Source organism: Nerophis ophidion, linkage group LG10, assembly GCF_033978795.1.
Source record: "Nerophis ophidion isolate RoL-2023_Sa linkage group LG10, RoL_Noph_v1.0, whole genome shotgun sequence".
Taxonomy (NCBI): Eukaryota; Metazoa; Chordata; class Actinopteri; order Syngnathiformes; family Syngnathidae; genus Nerophis; species Nerophis ophidion.
The window spans coordinates 73,216,862-73,242,977 of record NC_084620.1 but is presented as its reverse complement, the minus strand read 5'-3'; the positions used below and the strand labels follow the sequence as shown (position 1 = coordinate 73,242,977).

The 26,116-nt window shown below is 38.5% G+C and overlaps 1 protein-coding gene across 2 annotated transcripts in view; it reads right to left on the bottom strand.

Moving 5' to 3' along the window:
- Nucleotides 1-2,009: 2,009 nt before the first annotated feature.
- The window catches only part of LOC133561270 (gastrula zinc finger protein XlCGF57.1-like), a 41,605-nt gene continuing 17,498 nt past the window's right edge, over nucleotides 2,010-26,116 (bottom strand). The window contains exons 1-3 of one of the 2 annotated variants that reach the window (XM_061914632.1): nucleotides 18,236-18,686; nucleotides 7,803-8,057; nucleotides 2,010-3,931 (exon numbers count right to left, since the gene is read on the bottom strand). In XM_061914632.1, the coding sequence (XP_061770616.1) occupies nucleotides 2,763-3,931; nucleotides 7,803-8,057; nucleotides 18,236-18,359 (1,548 nt within the window). In that variant the 5' untranslated portion in view covers nucleotides 18,360-18,686 and the 3' untranslated portion in view covers nucleotides 2,010-2,762. Of the gene's footprint in view, nucleotides 3,932-7,802; nucleotides 8,058-18,235; nucleotides 18,687-26,116 lie in introns of those variants that run through there. The other variant, XM_061914631.1, reaches the window with a different exon arrangement.

The window sequence follows — 26,116 nt, the reverse complement described above, 5'->3', positions numbered from 1 at the left end:
GCTCTGCCATAAAGGACTATTGGAAAGAGATACACCAAGCTATACAGGATATTTTCAAATCACCCCTTGAAAGTAACATTCTGTTTTTCACACATCGCACCTCAGGATTGGCTGAAAAAAGAGAAATACTTCATGAATATCCTACTAGTGGTTTGTAAAAAGAGCATTACCAGGAAATGGATATTACAGGAGAGCCCAACTTTGAAGAAATGGATGGAAATCACAATGGACATTTATAAAACACAGGAGATAACAGCTTTTATTATTTATAAACTAGAGATATTTACTTCATACTGGGAATACTGGGTTGATTATGTCACGCCACATAAGACTATTTTTTTTTCTAATTAGTGATTAAACTGTTTTAAAAAAAAAAAGATTACTCCCTATATGTATATAGTTTTATCTGTTTATATTATTTGTTATTAATATTATTATTACTTTGTTTTTTGTTTTCGTTTTTTTGCTGTCTTTCTTTTTTTGTGGCGGAGGGGTGCAGGTGTCATCGTTGGGAAATAAACAAAAAATAATATGTTGATCTTTCGGGCAGACAATAGATGTATGATGTATGCACATATGATGTAATGGATAACAATGTCAGATGATGGATGTCCATGAAAAAAACAATAATAATAATAATTTGTAAGTAAAAAATACATTTAAATGAAATAAGAGTAGTTGTAGTAGTGACTTCTGTCATGTGGACTGTAGCCTCCACATGAGAGAGAAGTGAGAAGAAGATTGTGTGAATCCTGCCTTCCAGTCCCAGTGTGCTGACATGACACTAGATTGCTTCTCCCTCATTATCCAGCCTGTCAATCTTGGCTCAGCTCATTTCTGACACTCCATTTGTCACATCTGGCAAATTTTGTTCACATTTTGTTTGTGTTTTCCGCTGTTTAATGTTTGAATTCCTGTCCTGTGCTTTTATTTTGGTGGCTCTCCCAGTTTTGTACGTGTTTTCCCGTGGCAGCTTCACTTCTGTCCCCGAGCATTTCCCCTCACCTTTTTTCTGTTTGCAATCAAGACTATTTCAATTGATCCTCTTGCTACCTTTGTTGTCCGGACATTATTCTTTGTTCACGGGTGACTATCCTTTTAGATGTCAAGCTCGAGTACGCACATATTTTGTGGACGCCGTCTGCTCCACATTTCCTGTGAGTGTTTTGCTGGGTTTCAGCGGTTTGTTTTGTTGTCTTCACAGTTCCCTGTTGCTCTCGGTTTTTGTTCGTTTATCAGTAAACATCACTTTTTTTTACTGCATGGTGCCACCTGGTTCATCTGCATCTTAAGAAATCATTCCCAATTTCCGATTTTTGGTGAATTATTGTGAAATTTCCACTGTCATGTTACTCTTTAAGGCTTCATGGTGGAAGAGGGGTTAGTGTGTCTGCCTCACAATACGAAGGTCCTGAGTAGTCAGGGTTCAATCCCGGGCTCAGGATCTTTCTGTGGGGAGTTTGCATGTTCTCCCCGTGAATGCGTGGGTTCCCTCCAGGTACTCCGGTTTCCTCCCACCTCCAAAGACATGCACCTGGGGATAGGCCCCTCCCACCTCCAAAGACATGCACCTGGGGATAGGCCCCTCCCACTTCCAAAGACATGCACCTGGGGATAGGCCCCTCCCACCTCCAAAGACATGCACCTGGGGATAGGCCCCTCCCACCTCCAAAGACATGCACCTGGGGATAGGTTGATTGGCAACACTAAATGGTCCCTAGTGTGTGAATGTTGTCTGTCTATCTGTGTTGGCCCTGCGATGAGACGGCGACTTGTCCAGGGTGTACAACGCCTTCCGCCCGATTGTAGCTGAGGTAGGCAGCAGCGCCCCCCGCGACCCCAAAGGGGAATAAGTGGTAGAAAATGGATGGATGTTACTCTTTATAGTTAACTAATTAGAAAATTAAAAAAATATTTACTGAGTCAGCTGCTAGTTCACATTTTGTGGAGTCATTTTGCTACCTGTCAAGGAGGGAATTTGTTCTTAAATATCTATAAATAATCCTTAATATTGCCAGCCATAGTGATTAATTTATTAATGAAAAGAACATTAAAACTTGAATCTGACAAAAAAGTAAAGACAAATGCTGTCTTCCTCGCTGCTAAAACATGATAAAAACATGCAACTGCTAGCCCCCACTTCTCACAATGTGGCGAGGTGGAGTACTACAAGAGGCACTCTAATATGGTACTTAAATCTCTATTTTTAGTCTTATTATCGAGGAATATTGAGGTCACACTTATATTAAAAAAAGTAATGTTAAAGTTTCATCCAGTATTCTGATGATGATGATGATGATGATGATGATGATGATGATGATGATGATGATGATGACGATGACGATGACGATGACGATGAATCTGTGTCCGAACTTAGGGTCCAAATTTTTTTAACAATGTTATTAATTCATACTTTTAATTGGAAAATAACATCAATAAAGTGCAATGGAGAAAATGTGTTGGAAAAAAAAAAAAAAAATAAGATGACCTCTCTTTAACAATGGGAAAATAGAATAAAAATTTAGCAACATATATAATATTCAATAAATGCACACAACTTAAAAAGTCATTCCAGGACAACATATAAGAGTAGAAGATAAGAAGCACAACATTGAACATAAAATATACGTTCATATTAATCATGCTGTGTTTTTAAAGTACATTTAGCACAATCACCGTTTGAGTGTTTTTACATCCCTGCAGCTTCCATGACTGTTACACACTTGTGTCTACTGACCTGATACTTAAACCTGATTGTTTTATCACACAAACGGTTTCTCTCCATTGTGTGTTCTCATGTGTTTGGTCACACATTGCTTTCTGGAGAAACTCTTCTTACAAACAGGGCAAGTAAAAGGTTTCTCTCCAGTATGTATTCTCATGTGTGTGGTCATGTCAGGCTTCATGGAGAAACTCTTCTTACAAACAGAGCAAGGAAAAGGTTTCTCACCAGTGTGTGTCCTCATGTGTGTGGTCATGTGTTGCCATCTGGAGAAACTCTTCTTACAAACAGAGCAAATAAAAGGTTTCTCTCCAGTGTGTGTTCTCATGTGTGTGGTCATGTTACGCTTTGTGGAGAAACGCTTCTTGCAAACAGAGCAAGTAAAAGGTTTTTCTCCAGTATGTATTCTCATGTGTGTGGTCATGTCAGGCTTCATGGAGAAACTCTTCTTACAGACAGAGCAAGTAAAAGGTTTCTCTCCAGTGTGTGTTCTCATGTGTGTGGTCATGTGATGCTTTCTGATGAAGCTCTTCTTACAGACAGAGCAAGTGAAAGGTTTCTCACCTGTGTGTATTTTCATGTGTAATGTCATGATACTCTTAGCGTTGAATCTTTTAGCACAAATTGAGCAAGCAAAAGGTTTCTCTCCAGTATGTGTTCTCATGTGTGTGGTCATGTCATTCTTTCTGGGGAAACTCTTCTTACAAACAGAGCAAGTAAAAGGTTTCTCTCCAGTATGTATTGTCATGTGTGTGGTCATGTATTGCTTTCTGGAGAAACTCTTCTTACAAACAGGGCAAGTATAAGGTTTCTCTCCAGTATGTGTTCTCATGTGTACTGTAAAATTACTCTTATGTCTAAAAGATTTTTCACATTCAGAGCAGTCAAAGTGTTTGCTGTTATTTTGATGTCTCGTATCACCTTCAGAGTCATTTTTACTCTTCAAAGGTTTTTGGATGTGGTCACTGTGATCAGAAGAGTCTGACATCATGTGGTCCATGTCTGACAGTGGAGCAAAGATGCTGTCTGGTTCTGACTTTATATCATCTTCGTCATTAACCTCCTCCAACCTTGGAAGCTGCTTCCACAGTTCCTCCTCTTCTTCCTCTATATGAGTGGGCTCGAGCTTCTTCTGTCCCACACTGGAGCTCCACTCCTGCTGCTTGGAGGGAATCTCTTCATGACTCTCTGCTGACACCTGCTGGACGTCTGCAGAACATAGAACACAAATGAGGTGTTACTTATTGAAGTTTGCAGTATTCAAACTATTCACAGGTGAGTTAGGCCAAATAGACAGCACTCCACGTTATGCATTTATTTAGTTTACCTTTTCTTTGGCCCACCCCTATAAAGTTATTCATTTTCTCCACCTACATTAAAAAGACAGCATCCATCTATATCTTGAAAAACAAAAACAATGATGTGTGTGGTGTTTGAGAACAGTTTGTAAGAGCTTGACAGTAAAACTTTTCATGAACTTTAACTCACCTTAATGTGCTGGACGTCTTTGATCATTATGATTTTGGTTTAGGTTTAGAGCAGGGGTCTCAAACATGCGGCCCGCGGGCAAAATTGCGTTCCGCGAAACGTTATTATGCGGCGCGCACTTTGATGTGACAATTTAATGTTGGTGCGGCCCATGAGTTTAATCTGAACGGCGCTTGATAGGTCATGCTTGCCCAAGTCCCCAATTTTCCCGGGAGACCCCTGAATTTCAGGGCACCAATTCTCTCGAAGCCCCTGTCAGTTTTTACCAGATCAACAATATTCAGGGAGTGCCATAAAGGCACTGCCTTTAGCGCCCCCTATATCCTGAATTGACAGTGTGCAAGCCCAATTAGAATAGAATAGAATATAATAGACTTTATTGTCATTATATTTGCATATAACGAGATTAAAGACTCCAACTTGAGTGGCGGTTGTGGGAACAAATATGGGGTGAAATAAATAACACAAGAGGTAATAAAGGAAAAACTAACAATTGAAATAAACAGACAACTATCCAATAAAAATAACAAGCAATCCTGTACAATATACAGCACACTGTAGAAATACAAAATACTGTACAATATACAGAACAAGACAAGAGTACGGAAGTAATAAATAACAATCAGTATTGCACAGTAGGGTATTAGGGCATGATATTGTACAGGGGTGAATTATTATTATTATTAGAAGTTAGATTTTAACATGGTGACAGCTCTGGAGAAGAAGCTGTCTCTGAGCCTGTTTGTTCTGGCTCTGATGCACCTGTAGCGCCTGCCTGATGGTAGCAGGTGGAACAGGTGGTAGCCAGGGTGTGTGCTGTCTTTGGTGATGGTTTTTGCTTTCTTGAGGCAACGGGAGTTATGTAAATGCTTCAAGGAGGGGAGGGGGCAGCCGATAATTTTTTGTGCAGACTTTATGACCCTCTAATTCGCCTGTTTGTCTGCTTCAGTGCAGCTGGCGTACCACACTGTTATGCAGAGTGGTCCAGAGTCCAGAAGAAAGCAAATTTTGTATTTCAATTGGAAGTCAAGGCGCTATAGTCTGGAGGAAAGCTGGAGAGGAGCAAAATCCAAGTTGCTTGAAATCCAGTGTGTTCCCACAGTCAGCAATGGTTTGGGGAGCCATGTCAGCTGCTGGTTTTTGTCCACTGTGTTTAATCAAGTCTAGAGTCAATGCAGCTGTGTACCAAGAGCACTCCATGCTTCCATCTGTTGTAAAGCTCTATGGAGATGATGACTTCATCTTCCAGCATGATCTGCCAGAACCAGCAGTAACTGGTGTACTGACCATGGCATTACTGTCCGCGATTGGCCTGCCAACTCCCCTGACCTGAACCCCTTAGAGAATTTGTGGGGTATTGTGAAGAAGAAGCTGTAAGACACCAGACCCAATAATGCTAATGAGTTTAAGGCCACTAGCGAAGCATCCTGTGCATCCATAACACCTCAGCAATGCCACAGGCCGATTGCCTCCATGCCACGCCGCATTGATGCAGTAATCCATGCGAAAGGATTCCCAACCAAGTACTTAGTGCATTAGACATTTTCAAATGTTTGATTTTGTTTTGCTATTATAAATCTTTTTGTTTTACTTGGTCCTAGGAAATATTCTAATTTTTTGAGATAGGATTTTTGAGTTTTCTTAAGCTGTATGCCATAATCAGCAATATTAAAATAATAAAAGGCTTGCAATATTTCAGTTGATGTGTAATGCATCCAGAATGTCTGACATTTCCATGTTTTTAGTTTCATTACAGAAAGTAAAGGACTTTATCACAATATTATAATTTTCTGAGACAGTCCTGTGTGTGTGTGTGTGTGTGTGTGTGTGTATATATATATATATATATATATATATATATACATATATATGTTTTGATTGGATTATCCGGAGAATAGTGCATTCATTATTAGTCTGGGGGTAGGCAGTGCTGCCTACCCCCAGACTAAACGACTCTGAAACCAATAATGAATGTAACTGTCGCAAGAAACCTGATTGCCCTCTCAACGGAAGGTGCTTACAGACATCAGTCGTTTACCAAGCAAAGGTAATATGCAAGGACATTAACACATCCGACACGTACGTAGGATTAACCGAAGGAGCGTTCAAAACAAGATGGAATAATCACAAGGCCTCCTTTAGAAACCAGACTTTGCAGAATTCTACAGAACTCAGCAAACACATTTGGAACCTCAAAGACAATAATGTTGAATATTCAATAACATGGCAAATTCTTGCATCCAGCACACCTTACAACAGTGGTAATAAAAGATGCAACCTATGCTTAAAAGAGAAACTGTTTATTATATATCATCCAGATCGGTCATCCCTCAACAAGCGCAGTGAAATCATTTCAACATGCCGCCATAGACGGAAACACCTCCTAGGTAACACATGAGCCAATCACCACACCCTACACCTGCTTGTACCCACCCACTCTGTGCTCTATATAAACCATTGTATGTGAATGCTTCCATTAAAATCTCCTGATGATTGAGGGAACCCCTCATGAAACAGATCTGTAGAGATGAAGTAGTCTTGTGGTTTTTTTCCCACACCTACACATATATATATATATATATATATATATATATATATATATATATATATATATATATATATATATATATATATATATATATATATATATATATATATATATATATATATATATACATACATAAGAGAGAGAGACATAGGTATTGTAATAACTTGAAGTAAATAATGAAGATTGAAAACCAATTACAAAAAACAGAATCCCAAACAAATTTACTAAAAGCTTACCTTTTTTAATTTGGCATAGTATGTATATATTATTAATGTTGTGAATAAACTCTTAATACATCTAGAACAGGGGTGGGCAACCCGCAGCTCCGGAGCCGCATGCAGCTCTTTGGCCACTCTGATGAGGCTCAGCTGCATAATCACCGACCCCCTTGGTTATTTCGGGAGGTTTCCTTATTTTGGTGCATCTCCCGGACATCACCCGGGGCTAATAGTCTCCGATTTTCAGTCGGACTACAATATTGAGGGCGCGCCGTGATGGCTTTACTTTTAACATCCTCTGCGACATGTCATCGCGCCCGCTTTTACACCATGCTATCTGTGTGCCAGCCCGACGCATGCATTTCGCCGCTTCTGTCATCACACGTACGAGATTGCAAGGCATATAGTCAACAGCCACACAGGTTACACTCAAGGTTGTGATATAAACAACTTAAACACTCTTACTAATATGCGTCACACTGTGAACCCACACCAAACAAGAATGACAAACACATTTCGGGAGGACATCCTCACAGTAACACCGAACAGAACAGATACCCACAATCCCAGGCATCCGTGACCATTCCTGGCTATATTATACACCCCGCTGGCACCAACCCCCCCCCCCCGTGTGTCGCTTGAGGTGGGCGGGGTTGGGGGGGGGCAGGGTTTGGTGCTAGCGGGGTGTATAATGTAGCCAGGAATAGTCACGGATGCATTGGATTGTGGGTATTTGTTCTGTTCTGTTTATGTTGTGTTACTGTGAGAATGTCCTCCCGAAATGTGTTTGTCATTCTTGTATAATCTTGTATAATGTTGAGCTTACTTGGACTGTGATGAAGCTGTGAGGACTCAGGTGGTTTGTCTTCATGCTCTTCAGTCTTCACAGAGACAACAGTCAGTGGAAACTTGCTGACATCAGCCTCCTCCTGCCCTACAGGACACTCTCCCTCCTGACTCATCCACACTTCCTCCTCTTCCTCTTTAATGTGTGGGGGCTGTGGATCCTCCTCTTCCTCTTTAATGTGGGGGGGCTGTGGATCCTCCCCTTCCTCTTTAATGTGAGGAGGCTGCTGGACATCTGTTGGGTAAATAAGTAAATAAGATAAAGAGAGTATAGAAATAGTTTTGAACTGACACTGTTAACACAATGACATGATTTGTGTTCTTTTGTGTGTTGTGTTAAAAGTGTGTAGCAAAACAACCAATAAAAACACTGGAAATACCTACTTTTTTCCTAAAAATTATTCAAAAGTGGTACAGTGAGTACAAAAACAGACTTGGAAATTTGATGGGGGGCAATTTGAAAAGTTTGTATAAGTACGAGGCAGCATTGATTGAAGCATTCTTAACTTCACTGATGTAAAGTGGGTAAATATTGTTTTGTGTATACGGTCTATGACACCTAAACTTTATCTGTAAACTTAACCATAATATTATAATGATATTGTCATTACCATAACTTCAATATCATGGAAATAAAAAAAATATAATTCCAAAATCACTAAAAAAAAAAAAAAAACATTCATGGTATGTTTTTGTTATCATGCAACATACTTTCTTGAGGTCATTTTGTTGGCTGGGCTAAAAGGAACTTTTACCAAAACATGTTTTACTATGTGCTGTTTTATGGAGTATCTCCATCAACAATTCCTCTTTAGGAATTGGAGACCATCTACGACACGCTGAAGGAAAGTCAGTCAACTTTATGTTCTTTTAATAAATCAAGTGTTGACTACTTTGGTTATTGAAAATAAATGTTTACTTTCACTTATTGATGCATGTAGGTCAGAATCATGACGTGAAATTATTAGATTTGATTACAGTATAAAATGTATTTGGTGAGTGTGTGAGTTTAGTGTAAACATGTTGATACATGTTTACATCTTCTTGGGGACTGGAACACAGATATGTCCTGAAAGGATGCACCCATTTTTAAAACCTTCACTAAGCTGTGCCACCAACATTGTCTCACTTAGCTCATTAAGCACACTACCAGGGTGAGTGAGTCATTTTAAACCTTCATTGACCTCCTTGTTACTTCTGACCAGTCTCAGATCACCACAAGTGGAACTACTGCATGCGGCTTAAGTGACCATTCCATCATTTTCTATACCCATAAAGAACATAGAACCGAGGCTAACGGCCACAAAACAAGAGAAGCTACAATCCTCAAGACGTAGACTAGCAAGGCTTTCAATGACAAACTGTCAAATTAAGACTCGCTCCGTACTTGCAAGTACACAGGTTTTTGGGTCAATTCCTAACCTCAGAAAAGTAAATAACTTCACAGTCAAAGTGGGCGACAATATTATAACAAACAAAAATTAGATTAACTTTCTTGGCTGCATCGTAAATACTAATCTCTCCAGTAAAAAAATGACTACTCAGGTAGTGAAAGAATCAACCGAATTATTATATTCTTACTAATGTTGTCCCAATAACAATATTTTGGTACCGGGACCTTTACAAAAATGGATTTTGATACTTTTCTAAAAAAAAAAAGGGATCACAGAAAAGTGCATTATTGGCTTTTTTAAATAAAAAATGTTTTGGGGTACATCAAACATGTTTCCTATTGCAAGTTTGTGAACATACTGGACAACTTGTCTTTTAGTAGTAAGTATATAAAGAAAAACTCCTAATTTAGTCCGTTGACGTATGCAGTAACATATTGTGTCATTTATATTCTATTATTATTAGGTCAAAATTATTAAGGACAAGTGGTAAAAAATGGATTATTAATTTACTTGTTCATTAACTGTAAATATCTGCTTATTTTCAGTTTTAACATGTTCTACCTACACTTCTGTTAAAATGCAATAATCACTTATGTTTCTGTTGTATGGATACTTTACATTAGTTTTGGGTGATACCATAAATGTGGGTATCAATCTGATACCAAGTAGTTACAGGATCATATATTGGTCATATTCAAAGTCCTCATGTGTCCAGTGACATTTTTCCTGAGTTTATAAACATAATATAAATAAATACAAATAAAAAAACGAAAGATGTGATGGCAAAACATTTTGATGTAAACATAGAAGTAGTACTTTTTAGAGGCGGTTTAGTACCGAATATGATTAATGCAGTTGAGATGGGGTCCAACACCCCCCGCGACCCCAAACGTGACAAGCAGTAGAAAATGGATGGATGGATAGTATCACGGTACTTTACCAATACCGGCATTCCATACACCCTTACTTCTTATATAGTAGGATCACCCCGCTGGTGGGTAGAAATACACTTAAGACTCTGACACAAGCACTCATTTAAAGTCCTACTGAAAGCCACTACTAGCGACCACACAGTCTGATAGTTTATATATCAATGATGAAATATTAACATTGCAACACATGCCAATACGGACGGTTTAGTTTACTAAATTGCAATTTTAAATTTCCTGCGGAGTTTATTGGTGAAAACGTCAAGGAAATATTAGCGGTGCACCACACACAGCTAAAAGTTGTCTGCTTTAACGGCATAATTACACAGTATTCTGGACATCTGTGTTGCTGAATCTTTTGCAATTTGTTCAATTAATAATGGAGAAGTCAAAGTAGAAAGATGGAGTTGGGAAGCTTTAACCTTTAGCCACACAAACACACGGTGATTCCTTGTTTAAAATTCCCGGAGGTGAAACTTTACTATGGATCAGAGCGGTCAAGCAAACATGGATCCCGACCAAATGTCAACCAGCAGGTTTCGGTGAGAAAATTGTGGTTAAAAAGTCACCTCTTACCGGAGATCAGCTGAACTTGCGCCATCCATAGAGCTGCCGTCGACTTCCCTCAGAGACTGGCCTCAAGACACCCGTGGACACACCCCTCCGACTATCAGGTAATATTAAACTCACTAATACGTCACTTCCTGTTCATGAGAAAGGACGCAAAAGAAAAAGGTTCCGCTTTTGCTACCGGACTTTTTATTTATTCTGAAGATTTTGACAACTGATTTGCGATCACAGCCACAGGAGAGTCACCTGGCACCCTTGACCTCATTTTGGTCAGTTGTGAGGCACTGATACGCTGAAATGAGGCAAGTTGGAAGAGCCATTTGCCTCAAGCCATCGGCGCCTTACCGCAGCTCAAAGCGGTTGCCTAGCAACCAAAAGCTATGGCGAGTTCACAGCTGTTTTAAAGTGTTTCCAACGTCGCAGTGTTATAAGTTGACAGACTAACACCTGAAATCGATCTGTGAACAACGCAATGCACGCATTGTTGGAACAAACAAGTTAAACGTGCTGCAAGTTGCTAAAGTAACTGCCGTTTAAGACACAAGAGTCACTGACGTCATCGATCTGCCACGATGCCAAAAGTTAAAGAGAAGACTGAAACCCAAAACCTTCGGTGTCAGCCGACACAGGACACAACTGGGACCAAGATTTGAGACTGGACATGATGGGAATCAAGAAGGAGTACTACTAAAAATACTCCATGAATTAAAAGAAGATTGGAAAGAAATGAAAGAAGAAATTAAAGAAATAAAAAAAGATCTGAAAAAAGCAATGGAAGAACACAAACAAGATGTGAAAAGTCTGCAAACTCAAATCATCACCAGAAAAAATGAAGTCTCTGATATGTGCCAACAATTGAAGACCTTTCAAGAAGATATGCGCCAACAAATGAAGACCCTTCAAGAAGACAACTCCATGCTGTGGAATATCATAGATGAAATGGAGCAGGATAAACGAATGAATGATATCATCGTGACAAGGCACCGAATTAAAGCAAGATTATATGCAAAGGCTGTGAATAATGAAGGTGAACCAGATGAAATGGACCTTGTCTCGGCAGAACAGCAAGTGGTCAACTTTCTGCAATCAAAGGAAATTGAAATCGACATTAATACCATCGAAACATGCATCCCACTGAACAGAAGAGACAACAACGCCACTCCAGTCGTGCTCGTGAAACTCGTAAACAGAACATCTAAAATGGCATTGCTGAGACAGGGAAAGAAGCTGAAGGGAACAAATGTGTACATGAATGAGCATCTCACTAAACATAATGCTGGAATCGCCAAGAAAGCACGCAACTTGAGAAAGCAGGGAAAAATCCAGGGAACTTGGAGCGCCAACTGTAAAATCTACATCAAGCTGAATGGAGGTCCGGAGGCAAGAGTAATTGTTGTCAATGACATCAAAGACCTGGACAAATTTGAAGTTTACACAGCTTCCACAACAACGATGATAATGGACTCTGACAGAAAACAAGCACCTAAATTCAACATCAACACTACTACGCTGCAAGGGACGACTGAAAAAGAAGACCTAGATTCAGGACTGCATCCATCTACACTTATAGACATTATTGAAACGACATCAAAGATTGTTGAGCAAGGAAATATGGAACTACAAAACTTCTGCAACAAAGAGCACAAAAACCAGGATTTGGAAAACGATATAGATCCAGATACACATTTTTTTCCCCACATTAGTAATACTTGTTTTTATTACACAGATGAGCAATAGAATAGCATCCTTAAAAGTGATAACAAATTGTCAATTGTTCATTTTAATAGCAGAAGCTTGTATGCAAACTACAACAACATTAAGAACTTTTTGGAGCACATCAACAAACCCTTCAAAGTGATCGCCGTCACAGAAACATGGATTGATGATAAAAAAAGGAATAGATTTTGATCTGGAAGGATATGAACTAAACTACATCAACAGAAGCAACAAAAATGGAGGAGGAGTAGTTGTGTATGTGATGAAGAACCCGAACCTCAAAGTGGTAAAAAACATGTCATTTGCTATAGATAATATCTTAGAATGTATTACCATTGAAATATGTCAGGAAAATAGCAAAAACATACTCATCAGTTGTATATATAGATCACCTAAGTCAAGTATAGAAACATTTGAAGAATGGATCAAGGCAACTTACATGGACAATGGTCAAAAAATAATTTTCTTATGCGGTGACTTTAATATTGACTTATTGAACCCTAACAAGCAAAGGTCTATTGATGACTTCATTGATACAATGTACAGCATCAGTTTATATCCTAAAATCACAAAGCCAAGCAGCATCACAGGACACTGTGCCACGCTTATTGGTCATATTTTTACCAATGATTTTGATAATAACACCACAAGTGGTCTACTTATAACCGACTTTAGGGATCATCTGCCAGTTTTTACAATATATGATGGAAACTGCAAAAAGAACATGGAAGACAGAAGGACATTTCAAAGACTGTGCACAGAGAAGAGGATGATTGCTTTCAAAATGGAGCAACAAAAGCAAGATTGGGACAATGTGTACAATGAAGAAGAGGTTGATGAAGCATACGAACATTTCTTAAACAAGTTCATAATACTTTATGACAAACATTGTCCATGGAGACAACTCAGTAGTAAACATCCATCCATTTTCTACCGCTTATTCCCTTTTGGGGTCGCTGGCGCCTATCAGCTACAATCGGGCGGAACAGTAGTAAACATAGAAAGAATAATTAACCATGGATGACAAAAGGATTAAAAAATGCTTGTAAGAAGAATACACTATATATAAAATTTATAGTACAAAGAACTACAGAGGCAGAAGTTAAGTAAAAAAAGTATTAAACAAGTTAACAAACATACTACGATCATGTAGAAAAGAATATTACAGTGAATTATTGGACAGGAACAAAAATAATATGAGAGCAACATGGGGTATTCTCAATAGCATTATTAAAAATGGCACTAAGAGGGATTACCCCCAATACTTCTTAGATGGAAATAAACATAATGACAACATAAAGGAAGTAGTCGAAAGCTTTAATAACTACTTTGTAAATATTGGACCAAAATTGGAAGAAAGGATTCCAGACCCAGTTTCAATTGAGGACTATAATGATACCATAGAGCGAAATCCCAACTCCATGTTCCTCAGAAATGTGACACAGGAGGAAATAGTTAAAATCGTGAAAAAATGTAAATCAAAGTCTTCAACTGATTGTAACGGAATTGATATGGATACGATAAAAAAGGTTATTGATGAGATCTCAGGACCATTAATGTATATTAGTAACCTATCATTTCAAACAGGTACATCTCCAAACAAAATGAAAATAGCTAAAGTTGCACCAATTTATAAGACTGGAGATAAACATCTATTTACAAATTATAGACCTGTTTCTTTACTTCCACAAATTTCTAAAATCATTGAAAAACTGTCCAATAAAAGATTAGAGAGTTTCATAAATAAAAATAGAATACTCGAAGAGAACCAATATGGATACAGAGCTAATGTTTCAACTTCAAAGGCTTTAATTGAAATCACAGAAGAAATGACCAATGCAATAGATAGTAAAAAATGTGCAGCAGCAGTGTTTATGGATCTAACTAAAGCATTTGACACAATTAATCACAATATTTTAATCAAAAAACTGGAACGATATGGCATCAGAGGGTTAGTCTTAAATTGGATAAGAAGTTATCTAACGAACAGGAAACAATACGTGAAACTAGGCGAACACACTTCTACAACACTAAATATATCCTGTGGTGTACCTCAGGGATCAATACTAGAACCTAAATTATTCAATCTCTATATAAATGACGTTTGTAAAGTTACAAGAGATTTAAAGTTAGTATTATTTGCGGATGAAACAACAGCGTTTTGTTGAGGAGAGAACACACAGAAGATAATACAAATAATAACAGAAGAAATGAACAAATTAAAAAAATGGTTTGACAAAAACAGACTATCATTGAATCTCAGTAAAACTAAAATAATGCCATTTGGTAACAGTAGAAAAGAAGTGTCAAACACAAATACAAATAGACGGAATAGAAATTGAAAGAGTAAATGAAACCAAATTTCTAGGTATAATGATTGATGAAAAATTGAACTGGAAATCTCATGTAAAAAATATACAACATAAAGTAACAAGAAATATGTCAATAATGTATAAAGCCAAAATATGTTCTGGACCGAAAATCAGTTTATATTCTCTACTGCTCACTAGTGTTACCATATCTGAGTTACTGTGTAGAAATATGGGGACATAATTACAAAAGTACACTTCATTCATTAACTGTGTTACAAAAAAGATCAGTTAGAATAATACATCATGTTGGATATAGAGAACATACAAACCCTTTATTTATTGAATCAAAGATACTGAAATTCCACCACATAGTGAAATTGCAAACAGAAAAAATTATACACAAAGCAAACTATAACCTGCTTCCCAAGAATATACAACGATTCTTCTCAACAAAAGAGAAATATAATCTTAGAGCAAAATGTAATTTCAAACATTTGTATGCACGTACAACACTTAAGACCTTCAGTATATCAGGATGTGGAATTAAATGATGGAATGGATTAAGCAAAGCAATCAAACAATGTACTAATATCATCCACTTCAAGAAACTCTTCAAACCTAAAGTGTTTACAAAGTAGAAAGAAAAAGAACCATGATAATAAACATTCTGATTTTATTCACCCATTCATTCTCAAAATAATCTTACTTATCTCATCGTATGGAATAAAACTTACTTCACCAATTATTTATTTATTTATTTTTATTGTGATTACTTATTACTTATGGAGTATACATTGTGAATACATTGAGAACAGGAAGTGAACAAAAATTTTAGCAACTGTTATGTAAAGAAAAGGGGTAGGAATAAATAAGCTCTGCTTCTTCCTACTCCCTTTCGAACATGTTGAAAAGAGAAACCGGAAATTGTGATGTATCATGTTGGTATGTGTGATGTATCATGTTGTATGTGTGATGTATCATGTTGTATGCATGCATGTGTGATGTATCATGTTGTATGCATGCATGTGTGATGTATCATGTTGTATGCATGCATGTGTGATGTATCATGTTGTATGCATGCATGTGTGATGTATGTAAGGGACGACGTGGCGCAGTGGGAGAGTGGCCGTGCGCAACCCGAGGGTCCCTGGTTCAAATCCCACCTAGTACCAACTTGGTCACGTCCGTTGTGTCCTGAGCAAGACACTTCACCCTTGCTCCTGATGGGTTCTGGTTGGCGCCTTGCATGGCAGCTCCCTCCATCAGTGTGTGAATGTATGTGTGAATGGGTAAATGTGGAAGTAGTGTCAAAGCGCTTTGAGTACCTTGAAGGTAGAAAAGCGCTATACAAGTACAACCCATTTATCATTCATCATTTATCATGTTGTATGTGTGATGTATCATGTTGTATACATGCATGTGTGATGTATCATGTTGTATGTGTGATGTATCATGTTGTATACATGCATGTGTGATGTATCATGTTGTATGCGTGATGTATCATGTTGTATGTGTGATGTATCATGTTGTATGTGTGATGTATCATGTTGTATGTATGTGTGATGTATCATGTTGTATGTGTGATGTATCATGTTGTATGTATGTGTGATGTATCATGTTGTATGTGTGATGTATCATGTTGTATGCTTGCATGTTCCAAATAAACTCAAACTCAACTCACTAAAACACAAGCAACACAATAGAAAGATAAGGGATTTCCCAGAATTATCCTAGTAAATGTGTCTAAAAACATCTGAATCAGTCCCAATGCAATAACCTTTTTTTTTTAACTTGATTTTTTATTTTTTTTTCTAGTCCGTCGCTATCAATATCCTCGAATCCTCGAACACGAATCTTTCATCCTCGCTCATATTAATGACACAGAATGGACCTGCTATCCCCGTTTGAATAAGAAAATCTCATTTCAGTAGTCCTTTAACCCCACTTTGACTACAGAGTTCATGTTTGGTACCGTGAGGCCTTAAAAGCCCTGAAAAACAAACTCCAGACAGCCCAAAACAAAATGATTGGGCTTCTGCTTAACCGTCCATATAAGACTCACCTTTCAGCCAACCATTTCCTTAACGTGGGGAGGCTCTTGGTGGCCGACAGAGTACATCTTCTTGCAGTTGGTCTGGTGTACAAGATACACCATACCACTAAAATACCCATGTACCTGTCTAGATACTTCAAAATATATTCACCATTATAACACCAGAGGTAGTTGTACAAATCACATTCAACCTAGATCTCACTCCAAAAATGTTCTAATGTGTTTGCCTGCCATACCACCAACATGTGGAAGTCCCTATCAAAAAGAAACATATTACTGCTTGCGGCTACTCGTAACTGGGAATAAACATAGCCTTTTATCTATTTGAAATTATATTTGCATGTATTTTCTTGCAGTATATTTGTATTTTAAATGCTACTTTCTACATAGTACTGTGTGAGTTCAAATATATATTTCAACTGAAAGCATCTCAGGCTTTCTTGTAGCAGTGAATGTGTACCGTGATGAAAGTGTACCCTTTCCTATGCAAACTTCTCATAACTCCTTCAATCAATCAATCACACATTGTTACAAACTGAGAGGAACATCAACCTCAAACTGTCCCCTTTTCATGAAGAATCTAAGTCAGGGGTCTCAAACTCAATTTACCTGGGGGCCACTGGATGCAGAAACCGGGTGAGGCTGGGCTGCAAGAAAACATTTCTTAAAAAATCCAACATGCACTTTTTAATGAATTCACCTTCTTTGAATGGCTTTCCCGCCCTCGTAACATACTTGCCAACTGTGGCGATCTCTCCGGGAAACACCCGAATATCAGTGCCCCTCCCGACAATCCCCCGGGGCAAGCATTCTCCCGGTTTTAACCCGGACAACAATTTTAAGGGCGTGTCGCGATGTCACAGTCTTTAGCGTCCTCTACAACCTGCCGTCTCGTCCGCTTTTCCACCATGGCGCACATTAGTAACAGTGTTAAAGTTGTTTATACGGCCACCCTCAGTGTGACCTGTATGGCTGTTGATCAACTATGTCTTGCAGTTGTTTACTGCATCTACAGAAGCCAAATACGGCATGTGGCTGGGCTGGCACGCGGTTTGTACAGGTTGTAGAGGATGTTAAAAGCAGTTCCTCCACGGTGCCCCCTTAATATTGTTATTTTGGATGAAATTCGGGAGAATGATTACCTCAGGAGGGGCACTGAAAAATTGGGAGTCTCCCGGAAGAATCAAGAGTATGCAAGTACACCGCTGTTGGGCGCCGTTCATATAAAACACGCGGGCCGCACCAACATTAATTTTCCATGTTAAGGTGCGGGCCGCAAAATAACGTCTCGCGGGCCGCATTTGGCCCGCGTGTTTGAGATCCCTGATCTAAATCAAAGCATTGCATCATCCCCACAAGACAAAGCATCTTCCTACTGAAGAAGTGTTAATAATGAAATGTAAAGTTAGTAAAGATGTGAGAGTAAGAAGTAAACAAACCTGTTCTGTGTAACACAACTTGATGTTTCTTGAAAACAGCGTCCAGTAGTTGATGTTGTCGCTCCTTCTCCTCTTTTGTACGACAAAGTTCCTCCTCATACTTTGCTATCGTTCTTTCGCACATTTTCACACAATCACAACACTTTACTCTCACGCTTGATCTCTACTTAGCGATGTGTTGATAACGTCCGTGTCTCTTTGTTAGCAGCTAACAAGCTAAGCTAACTAGCGAGCTAAGCTAACTAACAAGCAAAGATAGCACGAGAAGCAGCACAGTGCTTCTAGCGCATCGAGACTACTTTATCCTTAAAGAAAGAATCAAATATGTATTTTATACGACGTAAATATTTCAAACTGGATAACAAATAATAAGACTGACTTATTAGCGTCCTGCTCACTTGGCACACTTGACGTTACAAGGCAGTACTGCTCTCTTCTGCTGCTTTCCGTTTACACCGGAAGCTGGGAATGACGTCACAGCCGAGTGGACGAAGAGGTAGCTCTATATAAGATATTGCCTGCTGTCACTGTTACCATGCTTTTATAACCTGTAATATTTATTTGAACAACAATGTGACATAAAAGAGTTTCTTGTTTTTCAAAAATAAATTCAAAGTATATCAAACAAAGCTTTAATGTTGGGGTTCAGTGGCGCCCCCCTGCGACATTCATTGCAATGACAAGAGTGAAAGTGCTAGAAATTGTAGCGATATTACTGCCTGATTCCACGTGTTTTTATTGTGGTTCCCTTTTACTCCTAGATAATCTATTTTCATACCAAACATTAATAAAACATTCAAATATCACAGAACGTGATGTCACACGAACCAGAGGTGTGGACTCGAGTCACATGACTTGGACTCGAGTCAGTCTCGAGTCATACAATTGATGACTTTAGACTCGACTTGACCACATTTAAAAAGACTTGCAACTCGACTTAGACTTTAACATCAATGACTTGTGACTTGACTTGGACTTGAGCCTTTTGACTTGACATGACTTGCTACTTTCCCCGAAAACCCAAAGATTAAAAAATTATTCAGGAACGCTCCGTATCTTTCATTTAGTATTTGTGTGTGTCTGCGTGTTGTTCCCGTCAGCTTGTATGCTCTCAGTACAACAGCCAATCACATTGCAGGTCAGCTTGTATGCTCTCAGTACAACAGCCAATCACATTGCAGGTCAGCTTGTATGCTCTCAGTACAAGAGCCAATCACATTGCAGGTCAGCTTGTATGCTCTCAGTACAACAGCCAATCACATTGCAGGTCAGCTTGTATGCTCTCAGTACAACAGCCAATCACATTGCAGGTCAGCTTGTATGCTCTCAGTACAACAGCCAATCACATTGCAGGTCAGCTTGTATGCTCTCAGTACAACAGCCAATCACATTGCAGGTCAGCTTGTATGCTCTCAGTACAACAGCCAATCACATTGCAGGTCAGCTTGTATGCTCTCAGTACAACAGCCAATCACATTGCAGGTCAGCTTGTATGCTCTCAGTACAACAGCCAATCACATTGCAGGTCAGCTTGTATGCTCTCAGTACAACAGCCAATCACATTGCAGGTCAGCTTGTATGCTCTCAGTACAACAGCCAATCACATTGCAGGTCAGCTTGTATGATCTCAGTACAACAGCCAATCACATTAGTACTGTTGTTTTGCTCCCACAGCACTCATCCAATCACATTGCAGGTCAGCTTGTATGCTCTCAGTACAACAGCCAATCACATTGCAGGTCAGCTTGTATGCTCTCAGTACAACAGCCAATCACATTGCAGGTCAGCTTGTATGCTCTCAGTACAACAGCCAATCACATTAGTACTGTTGTTTTGCTCCCACAGCACTCATCCAATCAAATTGCAGTAAAACCAAGGAAGAATAATTCTTAAACAACGCGCCATTGAGAAAAAAAATATGCCAACGTTGGTTTCGTCGGGGTATAAAAAACTACGACTTGTTCAACAAAAAACGAATTGCCGTATGCAAAACATGCAGTTCGAATATGTAGACGCAACAACTTCCAATTTCGTTCGACATTTGAAGATGCACAAAGAAGGGTAAGTTTTGATTGTAAGCTAAAGTTTATTGGCTGAGTAATGTGACTTGTATTTGCTGTGTAGTTGAATGAGTGAGGCTGTAAACTCACTGCTAACGTTATAACCATAGTCATCTTATAAGTAGACGCGGTATAGAGCACTTCTGCTACTGGCGCTGAGGAGACGAGACGCGCGGCCTCCATCTTGGAGTGGTGATCCGCTCCACTCAGTGCAATTAATTTGTCAGGAGCAATGAACAGTCGGCCGCCATCTTGGAGTGGTGATCCGCTCCACTCAGTGCAATTAATTTGTCAGGAGCAATGAACAGTCGGCCGCCATCTTGGAGTGGTGATCCGCTCCACTCAGTGCAATTAATTTGGCAGGAGTAATGAACAGTCGGCCTCCATCTTGGAGTGGTGATCCGCTCCACTCAGTGCAATTAATTTGGCAGGAGCAATGAACAGTCGGCCTCCATCTTGGAGTGGTGATCCGCTCCACTCAGTGCAATTAATTTGGCAGGAGCAATGAACAGTCGGCGCATTTAATTAATCTTACCTCACTAAAAACCACAGATTTTCGTCATACGTGTAACTATGATAAAAGGACACATGTTTTGGTGTGTTTTATTATTCATTGTTTGCTTAACAGTAACAGAATATTTGTATATGCTATAAGTGACCAGACGTCCCAGATCAATACTGGGAATATAATCCCAGAGAAGGGGAAAAAAACACATGCATGTATATATGTATATACATGCATATGTTCTACATAAAAAATGTATGAATACATTAGATATCTATGTATCTTACGGACCTATAGACTATCTCTGTTGCTGCAGCAGCAGGGAGTTCATTCTGTCTTGGCATTTTGTATTGATATTCTATTACATTCTTCCCTTAAATGATCATGTTTTCAGTGATTGTTTTATATGTATTTTTTATGTATGTCACTTTGGATAAATGCGTCTGCCAAATACTTCAACATAAACATATATTAACACGCCGAGTCATACCAAAGACTATAAAAATGGGACTCATTACCTCCCTGCTTGGCACTCAGCATCAAGGGTTGGAATTGGGGGTTGAATCGCCCAAAATGTTTCCCGGGCACCCACTGCACCCCTCACCTCCCAGGGGGTGAACAAGGGGATGGGTCAAATGCGGAAGACAGATTTCACCATACCTAGTGTGTGTGTGACAATCATTGCTACTTTAACTTTAACCTGTAAGTTTTTAGATCAGCTAAAACCACCAATCTGTTTGACTGGATTCAGAATAAAACTAAATTCTGTTGTACCCAACAATGTTAGTATTTGAATATTGTTACTTGAAAACTTATTCCTGGTTACATACATACTGTTAAGAAAGTATTGTCTTATATTTTGCCTAAAATGAGAATGCATCGTAATCATAGGCAACTGGTGAATTTTGTTTTAGGTGGGGCTGAAAGTTTGTAAAGCAAATACCTGTAGGGGCGTCATCCTCCCCCAGAAGATTTCTTTGTGATTTTCACATACAAATATTGAAGATCTTTGCTCCTTCACAACTCTGTTGTAATATTCTTTTCACAAAATACAACCATCCATCCATCCATTTTCTACTGCTTATTCCCTTTGGGTAGCGGGGGGCACTGGTGCCTATCTCAGCTACAATCAGGCGGAAGGCAATAGTACGTTAATGTTAAATCTTACTTGTGAAAAGTAATCCCCCAATTCCTATTTTCAACAGTCCGCTAATATTAACAGGAAAACGCTGAACACCGCCCGGCATCTTTGTTTTCTACCTGTCAACTGTCAGTTTAAGCTGCTCGCCAGCTCCTCATCACCACTTCAAGATGGCGGCCAAATTGCTCGCGTCACAGCAGCCAATGCGGCGTCTACCTATAAGATGTCTCTGGTTATAACGTCATTGCAAACACGACAATATGTTGCATCCACTGCAGTTTGCTACCATATTCATACTTTTTGTAAAGTGATTTTTTTCAAGCAGGGTTGCATGAGGTACCTACACATAGCGTCACGTTAGTCAGTGTATCACAAACGGTAACGTAAGGTTATACGGTGGTCAGCAGCACCGCATATTTTAGCCACCTACAAAAAGACAAACATAGTCAAATAAAGGTCAGTTAAAATGTACACTATATTAAGAATATGTGTACAGATTGCTTTTGCATAGGGCCCTGAAATCTAAACAGTACATTGTTCATTGTTATTTTCATGTATTTGTTATGTTTTTCATGTGTACGCAGACATAAACACACAAACAGAATGAGATGAGATCAATGACATAAGGTAAGAACAGGATAGAAACTGCTGTGGAACTAACTAGCTACAATGCAATATGACATGGAAATACAATGTTAACACTTTTGTACAAATAAGTACAGTTCAACTTGTTTTTCCAAATGTGTTTATTCTGTAAAGCAATGAGTTAAATGTTTAAAATGACTGGTTAATAGTGTTATTATGAATTGCAAGGTCAGCACTATTTTTTTTCCTGCAATTTCAAATGCACTTGGTTTTAATAAATAAATACAGCATTTTAAAAACATACATAATCTGTGTAAATGTATTAGTCTGTGATTAAAATGACTTGAAAGGACTCGAAACTCAAAATACAGGACTTGGCACTTGACTTGAGACTTTCCAGTCTTGACTTTGGACTTGACCCGGGACTTGCCTGTCTTGACTCGAGACTTGACTCGAGACTTGAGGGCAAAGACTTGAGACTTACTTGTGACTTGCAAAACAATGACTTGGTCCCACCTCTGGCATGAACTCTGACATAAAACAAATTGTAAGTCCAGGAAGTGACGTACTCTTCGCGCATGCGTGGATCGATCGTGTCGTGAATTTTTATCAATTTTTAAAAAGTGTGAAACATTTGCTCTCATACACAAAAGTGTCTTTCTTAAAGTGAAATCCAAATTCTAACATTGTGTTAATGATTTGAATTTATTAATTCAATCTTGGAAGATTGTACAAAATAGAAAACGCCTTTATTATATTTACTGAAATAATTTAAGTGTATCATTTATTTATATATATTTTATTTTAATCTTATTCGAATGGTCTCTCATATTTACTTTTACTTTCTTTAACGGGTTTTGTTTGTAAGAGGATTGGATTTAATGTGATGTTTTTTTTATATTGCTGAGTAAAATATTGAAAAAACATTGACTCATATTGTATTGAAAGTACCTTAATGTGTCCAAACATTGTTTATGTGTGTTTAATTGTTCAATAAGAAAATAAAATAAATACTCAGAAGTAGAACTGGTTAGCAAATAAACTCTTATGTTAACATAAGACATGTTGAATTCATGACATTATATAAATATGTATATTAAATATAATTTGAATAGTTGGCAAGTAAACAAAATGCATTTGCCATACCTAATTGTATTATATCAATTATAACTCAACCCCACACTTTATAACATGTATTCACACTTTGTTGTGTGAAAATATTTTACACAAACTTACATTCAATTATAATAATGATTATAATATAATAAGATATATAACAATGTGTGTTCTGGATCTAAATTAATTCATGGAAAATAAATTGATAAACAATTAATCTTTTTTACCTGGAAACTTATCTCCTTAAGTGTGCAAATAAAGTCTTACGTATTACTTGTATTACATTTGAATAGAACCTTATTGAGCATATTAACAAGATTATGTTAGAAAATGTGCAGAGTATGAAAAATGTCATTTTGAATTTGCGTACAGGATGTAGAATGACAATGATCTTCACCCACTGTAGGAGCCAAATAGAGGGCCATACTTGAATTTATGTTTATTTTATTGTTTTTGAGTGATTCATGCGTGTATGTCAGTGTGCACCCTTTGCAGGTGGTGAAAAGTTCCCACGCAGGCCTATAAGGGGCAGGAGCGCGCTGGGCGCGTGATTGGCAGTCGGGCACCAGCATACCGTCTTTGACCTCACCTGTCTGTAAACCTCACCTGTCTGTAGACCTCACCTGTCTGTAGACCTCGGCTTCATATAAGCTACCATTTATTTTGTTTCCCGAGTATTCTGTTCCTTAATTATTGTAAATAAAACAATCTTCAATATCGCTGCTGGATCAGCTTGAATTAGTGGAGGGAAAGCGGGAAAAGGAAGAATACGTGACAAGGAAGGCTGTGTAAAAGGTGTGAGTCAGACAAGATGCCCGCGCCCCAAGTGGAACAAACATTTGAAACAAAGGGGTTATAGGAACAATCACTTTCAGTGTTTTATGCCACTACACCCACCTTAAAACAAATCAGGAAGATTGGAGCATGTGGAAGGAAGTTATGACTGTTATCATTTTCCACCACAAGGGGGCGATGTTGTTGTCGATATTAATGAATAGTCATGATCAGACCCCGACCTAAAGACCTACTGAAAGCCACTACTAGCCACCACGCAGTCTGATAGTTTATATATCAATGATGAAATATTAACATTGCAACACATGCCAATACGGCCTTTTTAGTTTACTAAATTGCAATTTTACATTTCCCGGGAGTTTCTTGTTGAAAATGTTGCGGAATGATGACGTATACACGTTACGTTAAGGACTGTCAGGAAATATTAGCGCTGCGCACACACACTGCTAAAAGTTGTCTGCTTCAATCGCATAATTACTGAGAATTTTTGACATCTGTGTTGCTGAATCTTTTGCAATTTGTTCAATTAATAATGGAGACTATAAAGAAGAATGCTGTTGGTGGAAAGCGGTGGATTGCAGCTGTCTTTAGCACCGAGACACAGCCGGTGTTTCTTTGTTTGTTGTGAAAGCAGAGCGGTCAAGCGAACATGTTTTCTCTACGTCAACCAGCAAGTTTTTGGATGGGAAAATGGTGATATATATCTTACCGGAGAAATCAGTGGATTATTTGTCGTTCTGCAGCAGCTGTCAGCTTGGCTCCTCGGCTTCTCTCTTAGACTCGAGGTATGCCTTTACAATCTTTAAAACCTCACTAAAACACTATTAAAACAATAAGCAGATAAGGGATCTTTCAGAATTATCCTAGTAAATGTGTCTAATTGCATCTGAAACGCTCACACTGCCGTCGCCCGGAGCTGTCGCTTTTTTTTTTTTTCCTTTCTATTCCTTCACTTTCAATATCCTAATTCAAGAATCGTTCATCCTCACTCAAATTAATGGGGAAATTGTTGCTTTCTCGGTCCGAATTGCTCTTACTGCTGGTGGCTCCCATTAAAAACAATGTGAATATGTGTGGAGTCCTACAACTCGTGACATCACGCGCACATACTTCCGGTAAAGGCAAGGCTTTTCTATTAGCGACCAAAAGTTGCGAACTTTATCGTCGATGTTCTCTACTAAATCCTTTCAGCAAAAATATGGCAATATTGCAAAATTAAATGATGAAGTATGACACATAAAATGGACCTGCTATCCCCGTTTGAATAAGAACATCTCATTTCAGTAGAGATTTTCAATGAGATGTTCTTATTTAAACGGGGATAGCAGGTCCATTCTATGTGTCATACTTCATCATTTCGCGATCTTGCCATATTTTTGCTGAAAGGATTTAGTAGAGAACATCCACCATAAAGTTCACAACTTTTGGTCGCTAATAAAAAAGCCTTGCCTGTACCGGAAATATGTGCGCGTGACGTCACGAGTTGTAGGACTCCACGCATATTCACATTGTTTTTAATGGGAGCCACCAGCAGTAAGAGCAATTTGGACCGAGAAAGCGACAATTTCCCCATTAATTTGAGCAAGGATGAAAGATTTGTGAATTAGGATATTGAAAGTAAAGGACTAGAAGAAAAAATGGCAAAAAAAAAAAAAAATGTGACGGCTCCGGGCGACGGC